Source organism: Rhododendron vialii, chromosome 2a (genome assembly GCF_030253575.1).
Source record: "Rhododendron vialii isolate Sample 1 chromosome 2a, ASM3025357v1".
NCBI classification, from domain to species: Eukaryota; Viridiplantae; Streptophyta; class Magnoliopsida; order Ericales; family Ericaceae; genus Rhododendron; species Rhododendron vialii.
Window position 1 is genome coordinate 11,180,495 of NC_080558.1, and position 20,067 is coordinate 11,200,561.

Genomic DNA, 20,067 nt, shown 5'->3' on the forward strand with positions numbered 1-20,067 from the left:
AGTAAGGTCCGAACCGAGAAACATATGAATATATTCGGAATGGTGAGAATGGTGAATCAGGTGATGGTGCTTGAGGAGCACTTTATAATTTTGTTTAGACGGATACATACGAGTTAAGACAGCCCGAGCTTCAGGTGGGCAGTGTTTACACCATATTTTAGCAAATTTTTTTCTGTCGAGGAAATATGTGTCAATGGTGACATGTGGCAAATAGCTGGAACAAGGACGAGGAGAGTTAGGGCGATTGTCTGAATCGGGCAAGTTTGAATAAAAAAGATTGACCAAGAAAAAGTTTGCCAAAAAAAAAAACGGTTCGTATTAGATAAGAGAGGGAAAATTTGGAAGTTCGAATTTCAGGAAAGATTAAAGATCTATAATTAATGAAGGAATACGTTAGAAAAAGTAGGGAGTACTTATTTTTTAAATTAAATGTGATGTATTGTGAAAAAATGAATTATTTTGTAAAACGATAAATAAATACTTGAAAAATAAAAACTTTAGCGGAATTAGACCAATTTGTTTACGAGGCGAGCCAATTTCTTATGCCGAACAAGCAAAATTGTTTTGCTTCTTCAAGCTTGAGGAGAAAACTTGACGGGCATAAAAAAATCTGTTCAAACTTGATTTTTTTACCTAACAAATCGATCTTGAACAAGTTCTTATCAAACGGACACAAATTTTGGTCCATTCTAGTGTTTCGGAACCAGAAATGCACCGGAACACCATTACTGGCAAGAATGGTCCTCAAAAACCCGTTTCTGACTTCCAACACACTCCTATTAACATCACCACACTACTGGGCTCTCATCCAGTAATCTGTAACTTCTTCAAACACAAGGGAAAAACATTGCCCTATAAGAATCCATCCCATGCATCACAGTCAAAAATGTTTACACAGAATTCAAGCACACCAGAAGCACAATCACAAACCAAAAGTTCCTTTACAGATCCAAAATAAGTTTAAAAAAAAAAAAGAGAGGCATGAGCTCACTCGGCCATCCACGATGATAAGGGTGGAGTCTCTGAGTTCTTCCACGTAGGGACCACACCTCCATCTCTACCTCCCTTAACTGCATCTGCAATAGATTCGAGCTCAGCCATGTCTTCAGGCATTAGGTTTACCGACAAAGCACCAACGTTCTGATCAAAGTTTTCGATCTTGGTGCAGCCGGGAATAGGGCACACGTCGTTCCCTTGGTGATGAACCCATCCCAAGGCTACTTGCCCCGGGGTGCAGCCCTTTTTTGCTGCCATTTCATTAACAATCTCAAACATAGTCTCGTTATGCTCCACATTCTCCGGTTGAAACCTTGGCAGAGACTGCACACAATAAAAGGCTTGATACAGCATTAGAACTCTTAAATCAATCATACAGAAGGAACCCTTGAACCCTTTTCTCACGAACCAAGCCAGCCAGTCCAATGGGAAACCGCATGGATTCACAGGCCTTGTCCCTGACAGAAAGAGTTCACCTTAGTTTCGTTTATTTAACTTTGACGAACAAGCACCAATTAAATGTTTGGAAACAGTGAACAGTTTTTCAGTTCATAAGGTCGATTATAGTCAGTTAAAGCTGTAGAACGAGAAAAGTTTTAACATTCAATATCGTTACGAGGAACTACCATTCTGTAAACTGTATCTGAGTGTCAAAGTCAAAAGTATGTATTCGACTCATAAACCTTTTGAAAATCCTCAGTTGCCAGATTTTCAATAAGCTTGGCACCTGATGCAAAGAACCCTAACCCTAACGGGGAGTATGCGACGATCTCAATGCCCAGTTCTCTGAATTGTCAAATGGGATAGCAAATTAGACAGTTGGATAACTTAATACTTCCTAAGTTGAAATTTGGCCGAACATATGCCTCACCTGCAAGTAGGGACTATTTCTTCCTCCACTCCCTTGACCGCAAGGACCATTCCAACTGTATTGCCGTAACTGGGTCAACTGCATGAGCCCTACTGATCGTTGATGCACACAACTCAGACAGACCGATGTATCAGTATTACCCTCTTCAACCAGTTTCTTGAGTTCTCCCATCCGGTATCAGGAATACATGACAACCAAACAAGTATTCCCAAAATTAGTTTACCAAATCAGGAGAGAAGGTTAAAGACGACTAAAGACAATTGAGTCGAGACTAGATACTACACACAAATAAGATACGGATAGGGAACGAGCTGGAAGAAAAAAAAATGGACGGGGACAAGTTCCGAATAAATGGGTTCTTTTTCTTACTTCTTTTGCTTGCTTGATGAAAGGCAGACCTAGCATAGCAGTAAAGCTGCCCCATTTGTGCCATGAAGGTCACTGGTTTGATTCTCGAAAGCAGCCTCTTTGCTTGCAAGTGTAAGGCTACTTACTATGGAGCATGGGTACCGGTACGTGGTACGGGTACGGGTACGGGAAACGGCAAAATCCAAAAAAGTAGGGTACGGGTACGGCGAGGGTACGGCATATTTATTTATTATTATTTTTTATAATTTTAATATGCTTGAGTTTTTATGTATAATGTATAGCTCATGTATAATCACATCATTATATTAGTTATAAAAAATTTATATATTTCTTAATAAAATACAAATTTAAAAGAGACCAGGGGTCGAAGTGCAAACTTTCATATATTTAGGGACCATATTGTTGCATATGATAAGGTATAAGGACTGGAGTGTAATAACCCTTTAAATATACGTATAAACCTATGGCTCACAACTTCCCACTGTCCCACATCGTCTCTGACTCTCTCGCCGACGTCGCCGTGGACTCTCTCGCCATGGACTCTCTCTGACTCTTTGGCCGTCGATCATCATCGTCGTCGGACGTCTCTCTCTCTCGTCGCCATCGATCATCGTCTCTCTTCTCCGTCCGACGTCTCTCTCTCGCAGTAGCAGTGGATCAACAGGTTTCTCCCTTTCTCTCTCTTCTTCTTTTTCTTCGATCTTTCTTCTTCTTCTTCGATCTTTCTTCTCATCTGCTTCTTCTTCTTCTTTGCGTACCCATCAAAGTATTTCGCGTACCCATGCCGAACCCTAAACATACGAACGTACCCGGTTCGTTTCCGGCGTACCCGATGCGTTTCCGGCGTACCCAGCCCGTACCCGTACCAGGTACGTGTACGCCATTGTTTCTGGCGTACCGGTGCTTCATAGGCTACTTACATCAATCATTCAAAGAACCCACGTAAGCGGGAGCTTCGTGCACTGGGTATGATCCTTTTTCTGCTTGCTTGAGAGTTTTTTTAGCGCAAAATCCAGAGAAACTTTACGAAATTTCAATCAATATGGCCTTAGAGAGTAGATGAAACATAGAGACGGGAAGGAGAAAGATAAGAGTGACCTACCGGAAGTACACCTAACATCAGTCAAGATTCATAGAAATAAGTGCCACCAATTTACGAAGGTATTCTAACACTTTAAACAAATAATTGCGGCCAAACTAAAATACTGAAATATTCAATTTTTCATATTTGTTTGTGCTCATCATTATAGATTTCACTGCCATTTGTGATTTCGCATGAATAGCTTTCCATGTGTTTACCCATTAGGATGATTATTTAACAACTTAACATAAGTTTTACCAAGAGAAAAGACATTCTAGTGGGAAAAAATGCATCATCTATAAAAATAACCAACATCACAAGAATATAAAATCACGATATCATAGTATAACCTCGAGCAAAATTACAAGACAAATGACATGGTAAAGGTGAAACTTGTTCCTAAAGTTGAAAACATAGAATCTCATAAAATCCTTCCATGTCACTTGCACAAGCATCCATAATCTGACAACTTCAAATAATTCCCTTAAAAGTTTGGGACACAGCTTTACCATCTTCCCTTGGCACAAGACTCTGGATCATTTTAAAAAAATCGCTATCCTCACCCTCAGCCCGAAGCACATCTACTATCATGGACATGGTAGATGCATCTGGTTTGAAATTCCTGTTGATTGTTTCTAGTAGAAGTATCTTAACCTTGTGCATGTCTCCCCTCTTTAGGAATGCCCGGACCATAATATTGTAAGTCATATCATCTGGTGGGCACCCATCTCCCTCCATTTGCAGAAGTAACTCCTCAGCTTCGTCTACCAAAGCCGCCTTACAAAGTCCACTAATCATTGTTGTGTAAACCTTAACATCGGGTTTCAAAACTTTAGCTAAGAAGACACTAAAAACTTTGCGAGCATCTTCAATCTTCCCAGCTTTGCACATGCCATTAATGATGATAGAATAAATAAACTTATTAGGAACTATTCCTTGATCTAGCATTGAATGAAACACCTTTACTGCCTTGCCAATTTTTTGATTCTTAAAGAATCCGTCTAACAAGATTAAGTACGTTAAAATGTCAGGATTTTGATCGCTACACTTCATCTCATGAAATATATGATCTACTGCATCACATCTCCCTGCGTGCAACAGCCCCTTTAACAAAGTGTTGTATGTACCAATATCAGGTTTTAAACCTTTACAAGGCATTTCTCTAAAAAGATCCATGGCCTCGTCTACATTCATCTTATTGTAGAAACCATTGATTAAAATATTATAGCTAAGGATATCAGGCTCAAGGCCTCTATCCACCAAAGAGTTGAACACTTCTTTTGCTTTATTCATTTGGCCTTGCAAACAATATCCGTCCATCAGTGCATTATAAGTGATAACATTGGGTCTCTCACCTCTTCGGATCATGATCTCGAGTATAACCTCCGCTTCTTCAGTCCTTCCCTCCATGCAAAGTGCATCCACCACCGTAGAGAAGGTTATAACATCGGGGAAAATGTTTTGTTCCGTCATGTCACTCAATATTCTTGTGGCATCCTTCCCTCGACCTGATTTGCATAAGCCATCAACCAAAGAGTTATAGGTGACGACATTAGGCATAATATCCCACCCTCTCATCTCTGATAAGAGGCTCAAAGCATCATCTATGTTCCCGTCCTTACAAAGGTTGTCGATGATTGTGTTATACATCACAACATTAGGCCTATAGTTCCATTTCTGCATATTCCTCTAGGCCGAAAACCACTAGTTTTTGGCAGCCACGGATCCTGTCCCGCCCTTACCCTCCTTCCATTCCCAATCCTCCAACGCATGCCTTCCATTAGCACTTTCCTCCCTTCCAAAATACTGCGCCACGTCCACGAGGGATTCGACCCAGCCTTTGCTTCAAAGAACGAAGAGTTCGGAAAATATTTAGCTCTAAGTACCTGTGAAAGTAGAGAGTTCTCATCCAATAATAGTCTCCAACCTTGCTTAGCCAAAAGAGCAAGATTAAAGCATGAAAGGTCCCGAAAGCCCAATCCCCCTCCTGACTTCTTCTCGCAAAGTTTATCCCACGTCATCCAATGCATCTTCCTTTTTCCCGCACTCTCCCCCCACCAAAAAGATGCCACTATAGCGGAAATCTCTGAACAAAGACTCTCTGGAATTTTAACACAAGACATCACATAAGTCGGAAGAGCCATTGCCACCGATTTGAGTTTTACCTCATGGCCCGCCTGATTAAGAATAATACCACTCCAATCATCAATTCTAGTTATCATTTTATCCTTTAAAAATGCAAACATTGCACGTTTAGACCGACCTATATCAGCCGGTAGCCCCAAATAATTTCCCAATGTAGCATCTCTCCTGACCTCCATAACATGACATAGATTATCCCGAATCTGATGCGGTTTGTACTAAAGAACATTGCTGATTTAGAGTAATTGATCAACTGACCCGACGCCCGACCATACGAATTCAGAATACCCTTAATAGTAGCAGTTTCCGCACCATCAGCCCTAGCAAAGATTAGTGTGTCATCCGCGAAAAATAAGTGGCTTACAGATGGAGCCCCCCTGCAGACTCTAATCCCATGAATTGATCCCCTTCTTTCACCCTCATGAAGCATAGCAGATAAGCCCTCCGCACAAAGTACAAACAGATACGGGGAAATAGGGTCTCCCTGCCGAATACCTCTCGATGGGAGAACATACCCGTGGCTTGATCCATTAATTAAAACTGAATACGATGGAGTGGTGATGCATTCCATAATCCATCCAATCCATCTCTCATTAAAACCCAACCTTCGCATTATAGCGTTAACAAAACTCCATTCCACCCTATCATAAGCCTTGCTCATATCTAACTTGATCGCCATGCCACACTGCTTTCCCTTTCTCTTTGACTTCAAATGATGAATCACCACTTGCCCAATCAACACATTATCCGAGATAATGCTCCCTGCCACAAAGGCACTTTGATTTCCCGAAATAATGTGCGGAAGACACTCACTCAAGCGATTAGTTAACACCTTTGCCACCACTTTATACACAATATTGCATAAACTAATAGGGCGGAGCTGCCCCATGGACATTGGACACTTAACCTTAGGGATTAAGACTAAATGAGTATGATTAATGCCCCTCAGGAGTCTACCTGAAAACATAAAACTTCTGACTGCGTCAATAATATCCCTCGCAAGAACATCCCAATAATTTTGAAAGAAAGATGCAGTGAATCCATCTGGCCCCGGTGATTTTGCCGGGTCCATTTGGAATACCGCCTCTTTAACCTCCTCTGCTCTCAAAGGTCTAATAAGTCTCCTATTCATAGCATCTGTCACCCTCTTCCCCACACAATTCAAGACCGTGTCAAATCCAGCCGGATCACTAGACAAAAATATATCTGAAAAAAATAACGAAGAATAATGCCTTGGATCTCTGATGACATAGCCATGGAGTGGTTAGACAAGTTTCATAGGCTTTGGAAGCATACACCAAAGGCTAAGGATAGCACGAGCATCAAGAAGGCTTTTTGGTCTGAAAATAAGTGTCCTTGGTAGTTGGTAGTTCAAGGGTCATCTATGTTAGTTTGGTAGTTAAAGGGTCATCATGAATTAAGTGTTTGCATTGATAGTTGAAAGGGTCATCATGTATTTAGTGTTTGCATTAATACTCATCTAGATGCATTAAACACATGCTAGTAGGTTCAATGTACGCATATATCTAGGTTCAGCCTCACATCTTTTTTGAATGTGTTCATTAATTAGGTTCATTTCATTTAAAGTTCTAGGAATTCGAAGAGTCTTTCTCATGGATTATAAATTGAGATGTAATCTTTCATTTGGAATAGAGTTGATTAATGAATTGAGTTTACAAGGTTAAGGCCTTTGTAATTGGGGTTTGGGCTGTGGTCCTTCCTTGCAGAAACTGCCTAGCCCTTGCGAGGGTAATGCACATCTCTCTCTCTATCTCTCTCGACTTCTTCTATTCTCTCATTTCTTCTACTTTGCGCACTTAACCAAACAATATTCTTATTTCCCCACCCAAAGCACCACGATTCTAGTTGTAGGCAGCGATACGCTAAGGGTTCTAAATCTGTCCTACATCAATCTCACCGTTACCTTCCTTCCAATTACCTTGTTCATCCTCCAGTCCATGGATACGATTTTGAACTCTCCGCTGAGTTGTCCGAGCATGAAAGAAGGCTGTGTTTCGGTCCCCTAGGTTGAGCCATTTCACCCTCGATTTGGTCCTCCAATACTTTTCGTCTTCTCTCACTGCAGTTTTTAATCTCCCCTCTTTTTCTTTGTATAAAGCTCCATCAAAAACAGTCTCCTCTTCTAGTTCATCTAACTGTAGCTCCAAATCTCTAATAGTGTGCCTAGAATTCAGCTGGGTACGAGATCTCCATGCCCGAAGTTTCTGCCTACAGATTTTAAGTCGCCTTTGAATCGAAAACCATCGTGAGCCCCTTATATCCTGACCCCAACATCTTCTCACAATATCCCCACATTGTCGCTCCTTCACCCACCTACTATCAAAGATAAACCGAGGTTTGGGAAAACCTTCCGCTGCCGATTTAGAGAGGATAATCGGACAATGGTCAGATCCCCTAGCCTTAAGGTGGCGAAGGATGACATCTGGATAATCTGTTCTCCATTTAGACGATGCAAGCGCACGGTCCAGCCGGATTCTAATGTTGTCACCTCCCATCCTCTTGTTATTCCAAGTGAATGGATACCCCACATACCCCACATCAATCAACTGATTTGACCGAATAAACTGTTGAAAATCCCGAAGTTCCCAATCTTCCTTCTCATTCCCACCACGCTTCTCCTCGTTGGATACTACGGCATTAAAATCCCCCATAATTACCCACGGCACATCCCCTTGAATCCCGAACTTCGATACTTCTTCCCAAATTAATCTCCTTTCTCTCATATCAGTGCTTGCATATATACCTGTATATCTCCACAGCTTTCCATCCTCAAACCGCACCTCCATATCGATCCAATAGTTCGAGCTTCCGATAGCACGAACTGAAATTCCCTTTTTCCACATGAAACATAGTCCCCCTCCAATACCTTCGGGATCCATTACAAAAAAGTTTGAAAAACCCAGCTCCCTACATACTTGTTCCACCTTATACCTCCTGTTCTTTGTCTCGGCCAAGAACACCCCACCGGGGGAATGGAGTTTGCACAACCCCTTAAGAGTATGGACTGTCAGGGGGTTCCCCACACCTTGACAGTTCCAGAAAAGAATACTCATTGGGAAGTTGAGGGCCATTCTCGGCTGGCCGCCTCCACCATATCTTGAGTTGTTGATTGCCCTTCATGTCTCTTCCCTTCCCCACCACCATCTGCTTCGATAACATCCTCTAATCGCTCTATCTCCTGGCCACTAGCTGCTGTTTTTCGCTTTCCCAAAACCAGCGGAGATTTCTCGATTCCCTTTTTTCGGCCTCTTCCCCTCCCGCCACCATTTGTGGCGCTACCCTTCACACTTTTTGCTTTACCAGAGCGGGTAGTACCTACCTCCCCTGCTTTAGACGAGAAAATCAACTGAGAAGTTCCACCGGATGTCCCAATATTGATGCTGGAGCCGATAGGTATGTCCATCAGAGTAACCCATTCCAATCCAGAACAGTCACTCACTGGGCCATCTTTAGATTGGGCCATTATCCCCTCTTCAATTTGTACTCCACTTTCAAGCCCCATTGTCTTTTTGTTAACCCCTCCAGTCAGGCCCAGATTCACTTTCCCATATTCCCCTTTATCCAAAAAAATGCTAGAAAGAAAAGCATTCTGCCTCTTTTCGAGCCCAGTCGAAATTGGGTTTAAAACATGTAATCCAGCAAGTTCTCTACCCGGCCCATTGTCAGTAGATAGCTGCATTCCTTGATTCTCCTTTCCATGTTTACTCAAATTATCTGAATTTCCTTTGTTCACGTCACTCTCGGATGGAAACAAATCCCCTACACGGTGGGATTTACCATTTAAACTAATACGAAAAATCTATGAGTACCGACCATTGGGGGAGAGAAAACGTACCGACGGCCGCCGGCGGGCCGTCTCCGGCCACCGGACGGCCGATCCGAGCCGTTCAAAAATTCTAAAAAATAAAACCGAGGGGGTCAACGCGGGAATCAAGGGCATCCGAGGTGTTTAGGGTGCTTGATCAAAGCACCCTTTTTTCGTGTATATATGTACACACACATATATACACGAAAAAAGGGTGCTTTGATCAAGCACCCTAAACACCTCGGATGCCCTTGATTCCCGCGTTGACCCCCTCGGCACATATATACACGAAAAAAGGGTGCTTTGATCAAGCACCCTAAACACCTCGGATGCCCTTGATTCCCGCGTTGACCCCCTCGGTTTTATTTTTTAGAATTTTTGAACGGCTCGGATCGGCCGTCCGGTGGCCGGAGACGGCCCGCCGGCGGCCGTCGGTACGTTTTCCCTCCCCGTGGTCGGTACATATAGCAACACTCAAACTAATAACGGAATTATCTCCAATTTCCACAAATTGATTATCCCTCCAATTACCTCCTTTATTTTCGGTGAGAATCCCCCTTTCTCCGCTCTTACCGTTATCATCGCTAGATCTAGCACCGCCGCCAGCTATCACCGTGGTTCGATGAGAAACGCCGCCGGAACCTCGGTTCCAGGTCCTGTCATACTCCATGGCCTGCTCCCTCCGCCTCCTAAAAGCCGATGCCGCCTTCATCCATTCGCCATACCTACCCTCCCGTAGTCGACCCTCCTGCCCATCATTATCCTTGATGTGACATACATTTTCCTCATGATCAACCCTTACACACTAGAAACAGAAAGATGGAATTCGCTCGTACTTGTAATCCACCCATACTTTCCGACCGCCTCCACATACTATATTTCCACCGCGCTTGAGAGGAGTATTCACCTTCAGCCGTACCCTAACTCGAATGAACCGCCCCCGCTCTCCCCCTTCCAAGCGATCATCCACCTCCAGTAATTCGCCAATTTTGCTTCCAATGACTCTCCTAACCTCTTGACCAATGTATTCAAAAGGAAGCCCATGTAGTTGAATCCATATATCAAAAGACTCGAAAGTAACGTCACTTTCCACCATCCCCTCTTGCCATTGCTTGAGGAGTACTATATGATCATCAAAATTCCACGGACCCCCTGCTAGTACCCTTCTCATCCCCTCCTCTTCCGCAAATCGGAAGTGAAAAAGATTATCTCCCACTTCGACGATCCGAAGATTCGCCTTCATCCCCCAAGCCTTCCTGAGACAATCTTTAAAAGCTATCTTATTGAACTTCCTGGATATCAAAAGCCGACCCACCAAGCTAAATAAACAAGATGAGACAACCTTTGATACCACCGCCTCACTAAGAACAATCTCCTCCACCTCCTCGTCGGAGTCCAGCTGCACCCTCCCCATTTGTACTGCCACCTCATCCGCCATTCACACCAGGAAAAGTTCCCCCCTCACTCTTTTTGAAACTCTCGAGAAGGGATCAGTGAATAAGAAATGATACCGACTTCCCGAAAGTTGATACCCAATTGAGGAAGAAAATAATATAGAAAAACCCTAGAGAAAAAAGGCTCTAGAGAGAGAAGCTCTCACAAGGAGAGAGAGAGGACAATGCATTTTTCGAAACTCCACATGGTGCATAGTTGGCAAGCAGCCAAGACGTATCAAGCACCCCAAACAAAAAAATTACACCAAAAAAACAAAACCCCTTTACTGAGGTCTCGTTCAGCTAAATAAGTCAAGTTAGTTTTTCATCACATATTCTTTGTTTAGGCTCTGTTTGTTTGAAAGTAAAAATTTTTCCAATGTAAAAGATGTTCCATGTAAAATGGTTTTGCACAAAACAAAAGTTTCGTTTTTATTTTCGAGTGTATGATTGATAATTGGTTAGTAGCTGTAAGATGATGTTTGTTCGTATTTATGACATATAAAATTTGGTTAGGTCATAGTTGATGAAATTGGGTCTGCGGAGGAGATCAGTAAGTAACGTAATTATTAGGCCATCCACAGTGGCATAATCAAAAATGGATAATCAAAAGTTTACACATCAACTTTTGATTATCCATTTAAGAGGTTACTAAGCTTAACAATATTGAGGTCCACAATGGTCACTTCTAGTCCATAACTAAAATAAGGGATACACTACAATTTCACTCTCTCTCCCCTTGTGTTTTCCACCATTGATCACTTCCCTCCATTACACTTTTTTTTTTGCAAAAATATATCAATTTTCTCCTTTAATTTTGGAAAAAAAAATTGGTGACTTCCTTCCCTAATATTATGAATTTGGAAAAAAAATCATGTACTCAAAAAAAAAAAAAAACAGATGTGTTCTTGAATTTGTAAAAAAATGTAAGGTTTTTTATGCACTCAACCACAGGGAGAGGAACGAAAAAGAATAAAATAAAAACGGGAAAAAAAAGTGAAATACCTTAATGCGGCGACAAATGTTTTTCACCACTGATCACTTCCCTCCATTACGGTTTTTTTTTTTTTGGCAAAAATATATCGATTTTCTCCCTTAATTTTGGAGAAAAAATTGGTGACTTCCTTCCCTCATATTATGAATTTGGAAAAAAAATCATGTACTCAAAAAAAAAAAAAAACAAATGTGTTTTTGAATTTGTAAAAGAATACAAAGTTCTTCATGTACTCAACCACAAGAAGAGGAACGAAAAAGAATAAAATAAAAACGGAAAAAAAGTGAAATACCTTAATCCGGTGACAATGAGTTGAATTGTAAATGATTGAAAGATATGAGCTTTACTTTTGGAGGGAAAGAAAAAGAAAGAGCTTGTGGCTGAAGAAAATGAGATATAGAGTAGGCGAAGAAAATACCATTTGAAACACGCGTGTACATAAATTTTAGAACCAGTTAACTTATGTGGTGTGAGATCCATAAATTTTGATTATTGAAAAAATGTTGCTAGTTTTGGTTATTCAAAGCCCAAAATTTGATTATTTCTAAGAATGTTGTTAAGTTTGATTATACCATTGTGAGCCATCTTTTACTCCAATATTGTTAATTTTAAAAATAATTTGCTTTTGATTATGCCACTGTGGATGACCTTAGACAAGCAGCAAAGGCAAAGTTCAGAAAATGATTTACCATCTTTCCAAGAAGAAACATTTTCAACAATATGAAAGAGTAAAATATTTTTAGGAAAATATTTTACATCCAAATAAACAAAACCTCTCTCTTTCAAGTTCAAAAAATGACTTACCATCTTTACGAGAAGAAAACATTTTCAACTATATGAAGGGCAAAACATTTTCTAGGAAAATATTTTACATCCAAATAAACAAAGCCTCTCTCTCTCTCTCTCTCTCTCTCTCTCTCTCTCTCTCTCTCTCTCTCTCTCTCTCTCTCTCTCTCTCTCTCTCTCTCATATACTCTATTTCGTAGGATTTGAATACAAAAATCTTCATGTTTTGTGCATTATCTTTTTCAATCACAACCAGAATAAGATTTTGAACCAAGACTTTGATTGATTCTATTGTTTTACTCCTACTAAACAAGGGAAAATCTATTTTTCCCACTATCCACCAAACACCGGAAAACAAAATCGAGAACGATCTTTTTAGAAAAACTATTTTTCATGAAAAATATTTTACTTTGAAAAACATTTTATTACAATGAAACAAACGGAGCCTCAGTTTGTTTAAAAGGCGAGCCAATTTCTTATGCTGAACAAGCAAAATTGTATATAGCTTCTTCAAGCTTGAATAGAAATCTTGACAGGCATAAAAAATAAATTGAACAAGCTTAGATTTTTTTATGTAACAAATCGATCTTGAACAAGTTCTCATCAAAGAACACGAAATCCGGTCCATTCTAGTGTTTCAGAACCGGAAATGCACCGAAACACCATTACTGGCTAGAAATGGCCCTTAAAAACCTATTTCTGACTTCCAATATAGTATCTATTAACATCACCACACTACTGGGCTCTCATCGAATAATCTGTAACTTCTTCAAACAAGTGAAAAATAGTTCTCTATAATCACAGTAAAAAATGTACACACAGAATTCAAACACACCAGAACCACAATCACAAACCAAAAGTTTCTTTTACAGCTCCAAAAAGAAGTAAAAAAAAAAAAAAAAGGCATGAGCTCAGTCGGCCGCCCACGATGACAAGGGTGGAGTCTCTGAATTCTTCCAAGTAGGGACCACACCTCCATCTCTACCACCCTTAACTGCATCTGCAATGGATTCGAGCTCAGCCATTTCTTCAGGCGTTAGTTTTACCGACAAAGCACCAACGTTCTGATCAAAGTTTTCGATCTTGGTGGTGCCGGGAATAGGGCACACGTCGTTCCCTTGGTGATGAACCCATCCCAAGGCTAGTTGCCCCGGGGTGCAGCCCTTTTTAGCTGCCATTTCATTAACGAGCTCAAACATAGTCTTGTTATGCTCCACATTCTCTGGTTGAAACCTTGGCAGAGACTGCACACAATAAAAGGAATGATTCAGCATCAGAACTCCAATCAGTCATACAGAAGGATTAGTCTCGTCGGAAGGCCAGAATGTGATCTTTTAAAAAAGGTTACTCTAAAGTGTTTCACTTAATTCTTTTTTAACATCCATTGAACCCTTTCCTCACGAACGGAGCCAGCCAGCCCAGTGGGAATCCGCATGGATTCACAGGCCTTGTTCCCAGACAGAAAGAGTTTACCTTAGTTTCGTTTATTTAACTTTGACGAACAAGTACCAATTAAATGTTCGGAAACAGGGAACAGTTTTTCAATTCATAAGGTCGATTAGTCAGCTAAAGCTGTAGAACGGGACAAGTTTTAAACACCCAATATCATTATGCGGAACTACCATTGTGTAAACTGTATCTCAGTGTCAAAGTCAAAAGTATGTATTCAATTTACAAACCTTCCGAAAATCCTCAGTTGCCAGATTTTCAATAAGCTTGGCACCTGATGCAAAGAACCCTAATCCTAATGGAGAGTATGCGACGATCCCAATGCCAAGTTCTCAGAATCATGAAATGGGATAGCAAATTAGACAGTTGGATAGCTTAGTACTCCCTAAGATGAAATTTGGCAGAACATATGCCTCACCTGCAAGTAGGGACTATTTCTTCCTCCACATCCCGTGACCATAAGGACCATTCCAATTGTATTGCCGTAACTGGATGAACTGCATGAGCCCTTCTGATCGTTGATGCACACACCTCAGACAGACCGACGTACTTTATTTTACCCTCTTCAACCAGTTTCTTGAGTTCTCCCATCTGATGAAAAAAATGGCCAGAAACAATTAGTGGGGCTTGATGAAAAGCTTGTTAAGAAATGCATTTAAAGGAAACACAAGGAACCATTCTGGAGACGTGCAGAAACTTGTATGTTTATGATGACGGTAATATGAAAACGATCTTGAGCTTGACTCGAACACATAATCAAACAATCTCAAGCGTGGCTGGTAACACTTGGCTGTTGCGGAAACTAAGGATCAAACCAGAACACAAACACACACACAAACACAGAGACAAAGATTTACGTGGTTCCCCAAAATCGGGTACGTCCACGGGGGCAGCCAGATTATATTTAGGAGGAGGAGGATTACAAATCACTCAAACTCACACTCTCTCAAACTGATACAAAATCAGATACGTTTCTGATTTCCCACTCTCTGGTCTCTCACTCAAGAGAGATACTTCTTACAGAAAACTAGTGCCTTCATTTATAAGCACAATTCAGTGCACTGTTCACAAGCATGGGAGAATCAATTTCAATAATGCTGACCCACGCCTGAGATTTTCCATGCCAGACAAAACCATTACTCCATGGCTGCATGAGGACTAAATGACCACTTGCTTTCAATCATCAACGGAGGTGTGCTGGTGAACAGGGAAGTGCAGACTTTGCACACAAAATCTCTTCTGGTGTGCTAGCAACAGGAGAAGTGCAGACTTTGCACACAAAATCTCTTCTGGTGTGCTAGCAACAGGAGGGATTTTGTGTGCAAAGTCTGCACTTCCCTGTTCACCAGCACACCTCCGTTGATGATTGAAAGCAAGTGGTCATTTAGTCCTCATGCAGCCATGGAGTAATGGTTTTGTCTGGCATGGAAAATCTCAGGCGTGGGTCAGCATTATTGAAATTGATTCTCCCATGCTTGTGAACAGTGCACTGAATTGTGCTTATAAATGAAGGCACTAGTTTTCTGTAAGAAGTATCTCTCTTGAGTGAGAGACCAGAGAGTGGGAAATCAGAAACGTATCTGATTTTGTATCAGTTTGAGAGAGTGTGAGTTTGAGTGATTTGTAATCCTCCTCCTCCTAAATATAATCTGGCTGCCCCCGTGGACGTACCCGATTTTGGGGAACCACGTAAATCTTTGTCTCTGTGTTTGTGTGTGTGTTTGTGTTCTGGTTTGATCCTTAGTTTCCGCAACAATTGGTATCAGAGCATTTGGTTACCAAGAACACAAACTCTGTTTCGGCTCTGTTTTCCGTTTCTGTCCAGAAAATTACAGTCACGGAATTCTGATCAAAAACTCAGTTTGATCACTGAGTCTCGTGCGTCTCTCCGAGACGATTCCAACGCACCAAGGCCCGTCGCGAACCGAGCACCACAGAAGCAGAACGCTCCGTTCGACGGCGGCGTGTTCACCGCGAGTTCTGTCCAGATAGAACCCAGTTCCGAAAAGTGATCGGAAATTTTTTTTGATCAAAGACCCAAATTCGGATTGTTGAGACGATCACAACGGTGGTCGGAACGTCTCCGGAGGTGGCCGGAGGAGCGAGCACGCGCCGGTCAAAGGTGGGGCGTGCGGAGCGCGTCAGATCTGCGCGCGCGCGTGGATAGCGCACGCTGGCACGCGGAGAGCACACGCTGGCGTGTGGAGAGCGTGTGCCGGTCAACGCCACATGGGCGGTCAACGCTGACTAGGCGATGAGTCAGCGGCTCAGTGAGCAGCCACGTCAGCGACCACGTGGCGGTGCCACGTCAGCAGGAATGTCCCATTTTGGTGACACGTCAGAGGTCAACTTTCCACGTCAGCAGGTCAACGCTGACATGGCAGTCCAGTCAGCGGTACAGTGGCTGGTCAATGGTCAAACTGCCAGATTTGGTTTTTTGCGATTTCGGGGCCATTCGGACTCCGTTTTTCGCGTATGATTAGTCGATTTTGACTATCTCGACGTTCCGGACGCAACCGCGGGCTCCGTTTTCGGATTGGGGGCTCCTAGGCCGGTGCGAGCGCTTAGCGGAGCAGACTTGCAGAGATCGGAGGTTGATCGAGGCAAACATGCGCGGAGCTAGTGAGCAAGGATACACTCGGGTTGGTAGTGACACAGGCGCTCACTAGTGCATTGGTTTGCGGAGATGATTGACAGTGATCGGAGGCAGTCTGGTTCAATCGGATTTTGTGCTCTGTGATTGGGCACGGTGCGTTCGGGGTTCAGCCGCGGAAGATCTGGTCTTGCAAGGAGACACTCGGTCAGTTGGTAGATACACTTCCGGTGTGGGGGTGGTGAAACTTCTGATGGCTAGCAGTGACACAGGCGCTTGACTAGAGGGGCAGAACGGGATTGACGAACGCGGATTACAGCATCCAAGGGGTGATGCGGGCGCTCAAGCAGCAGAGGAGCGCGGATAGAAATGGACTTTGCTGCGGACATCTCGGGATTGGGATGTGGAGCATTCGGGTTTGGATGCGGAGCACTCGGTTGAGGGGGTGCAATGTATCGGCGGTGTTGCCGATATGAGTCACGGATATCTAGCTGGGTTGTTTTAGCCTCCTCGTAGGTGATGTGTGAGATTATCTGGCGAGTGGAGCCTCTGGTGTGAGCAGGGGATAGCTGTGGTGCTAGAGTGGCGGATTGCAGTCGGACAACGCTGCGGATTCAACGATTACCCCACTCAGGTGTAGGGGGTGATTGTTGGGGTACACCCTTAGTGGGTGGGTGTGACCACAGGGGATCACTCCCCCTTGTTGTATGAAAAGTGCAGTGTGTGCACTGTGTGTGTGTGAGTAAAGCTGAAGGTGGAGCTGCCACCGTTATTGGGGAATTTGATTTTGAATCTACTGCAGATCTGTCCGCTGAAGTTATTGGGAGTGAGTTTGATGGTGGTTCAAGCTCAGTCCACCTGATTCAATGTTAAGCACCTTCGGGGTGCATGCGCCTCTGGGGCGCCTGGCTCAATCGAGGTTGAGCATTTGGCTTGATGTGGGTCAAGCATCTGAATTTGTATATGTGTTTGTGTTCTGGTTTGGTCCTTTGTTTCCGCAACATTGGCTTGAAGTTTGATGCGAAAACATAAATTACTTTGGTTTACATGTTATGCATAGTTATCTTTGTTGCTTTCGCAGACTGCCCATCTGATGAACTAGATATAACAAATTCTGAGTTAATATTTGCAACTTCTCTGTGCCAAAAAAAAAGGCAATACCATGACATTGGAAGGCAAAGTAGACGAAATCCGTTTGATGAAAACATAGATGAAACCTTTGCACATTGTTGACACGAGCATAGGTTGAATATGTGAACCAACAAAATTTGCCACTGGAGAGGAAAGAAGAAACAAGGGGCCGAACCGTGACTTCAATGGGCACACGGATGTCGACCCGGTGCTGGTAATAGAGATCGATGCAATTGATGCCTAGCTGCTTCAAGCTGGACTCACAGGCGGCCCGTACGTAGCCCGGATCCCCGTGCATCTCTATCTTTCCATGAAAGGTAATCCCGAATTTGGTAGCCAATTCAACTTTTTCTCTCATCCCTCCCTTCATTGCCTGCTCATAAACCAATAACAACTTTACCCTTTATTTCACTGAAATACAGTAAATATCAACTACACCATTGAGAAATCGGCCAAATCAACATAAAACTTAAGCGTTCAGGATCTCTCCTCAACTATGTAGTTTCGCCCCTACCAATTCAGAAATAATACTTACTAATATCCGTTGAAGCTGATTTTTTACAAAACTCCATGAAACATTATTATTTTAAAATTTATGGCATTTTTCTATATTTTTGTTGGATCCAGAATGAGCCTCACAAAAAATGTAGTAGATAGTGTAGTGGTTTGGTGTAATGTACCTAGACTTATCGATTTTTGCGTGGTTTCCAAGGTGTATACTAGTTTACATCCACACTACATCAGTTATTACATGACTGCTGTTATACAGGTTGAACTGAAGAACTGAAGAGAGAAACTTATTCACGGAGGCTCCGTGATCAGGTTGTTCACGGAGCGGCGCAATAAATGGCTAAGATTTGTTTGCAATTTTGACCGGTCACAATTGATTTTCAATCCGGACTGTCCAAAAATACTTTGGACACGCGCGATTGGCCTGGCTTTACGGAATGGTCAGCAAACAAGATTTTCTGTGAACTGAAATAGTCCAAGACAACCACAATCAGGCTTCACAAACCCAATATATATACGTAATTGAGTAGTAAGAGCTAGATGTGATACTATTACCTTGCCAAGGAGGGTTTCGTTGTCGCCGTACACGTCGGAGGTGTCGAGGAAAGTGACGCCGGAGTTGATGGCGTGGTGGATTAGCTTTATCATTTCTTCTTCTGCCTTTGGTGGGCCGTAGACGGCCGACATGCCCATACATCCCAGTCCCTGTGCCGACACTTCTAGACCTTGTGATCCCAGCTTCATCCTCCCCACTCTTCCCATCTCTCTCTCTCTCTCTCTCTCTCTCTCTCTCTCTCTCTCTCTCTCTCGGTTTATAGTCTGGACTGGAGAGTAGTTTTTGTAGAATTATTAGAAAACTTACCAAATTTTCAATGATTCTGAAACACAATCAATGATTGAATGAAAACTGTGGAAATGATCACGAAATTATAAGGAGAAGAAATTAGAAACTTTTAAGAGAAGCTAGAGTTGGATGATGCTATGGTGTCCCCGGTCATTTTGGGGACACCGTAACTTCTGGCATAACTTTACCATTATGAGTATAACTAAAACCCATTACAAGCATAACAGAACCCAAATAAGGCATAACCAAGGAATATCCAAAAAACCAATCAAGGCATAACCAAACCCAACTAGGGCATAACAAACAAGTTATGCCTTGCTATGGTTTTGGTTATGCTTTGCTATGGTTCTGTTATGCTTGTAATGGATTTTGGTTATGCTCATAATGGTTTTGTTATGCCAAAAGTTACGGTGTCCCCAAAATGACCGGGGACACCGAAGTCATTCCCGCTAGAGTTTTATAATTTAGTACTAGTATATTTATGTAGTACAATTTTCTGTCTTTCAGTGAGCTGTAAACAGGGAAAAGATATTCGATTCATACTCCCTCCGTCCCTTTTTAAGTGTCCTGCTTCGTAACTCCAACTTATTAAAAAGACATCATCATTATACCTTTCACATCAACTTTTTCCTCCACTTTTCCTACTTACCCATCATCATTACACTTTTACTCACTAACTTTTCAAACTAAATCTACTTTTAGGGACAAAATAGACAATACATCAACTTTTACCCCCCGAACTTTACAAAATGGACACTTATTAAGGGACAGCCCAAAATGGAATACTAGACACAGAAAAAGGGACGGAGGAAGTACCATTTTTTCATCACACACTTGTCGTTGGCCACAAGACGAATGCGTGAGCTCCACCGCAATGGGAAGTGGGGGGGGGGGGCTGCTGTGACCCGTTTGCGGGCCCATCCCGGTCTCGCTCCGATGATCGGAAACGTTCACTTTGTAGAGCTCGTTGAGTAGAATAACTATGCAAAAAATCAGATTAATTGGATATCATTAAGTGCCTAATCGAAACCTTTTTATCTTG

General features: G+C 42.4%; 1 protein-coding gene and 1 pseudogene across 1 annotated transcript; both read right to left on the reverse strand.

Moving 5' to 3' along the window:
• Positions 1-782: 782 nt before the first annotated feature.
• Positions 783-18,943, reverse strand: LOC131316278 (probable aldo-keto reductase 4; annotated as a pseudogene).
• On the reverse strand, positions 2,714-5,781 carry LOC131316264 (pentatricopeptide repeat-containing protein At1g62930, chloroplastic-like). Its single transcript, XM_058345578.1, has one exon. The coding sequence runs from the start codon at positions 4,998-5,000 to the stop codon at positions 3,789-3,791; it is 1,212 nt and encodes a 403-aa protein (XP_058201561.1). The 5' UTR covers positions 5,001-5,781; the 3' UTR covers positions 2,714-3,788.
• Positions 18,944-20,067: the final 1,124 nt, after the last annotated feature.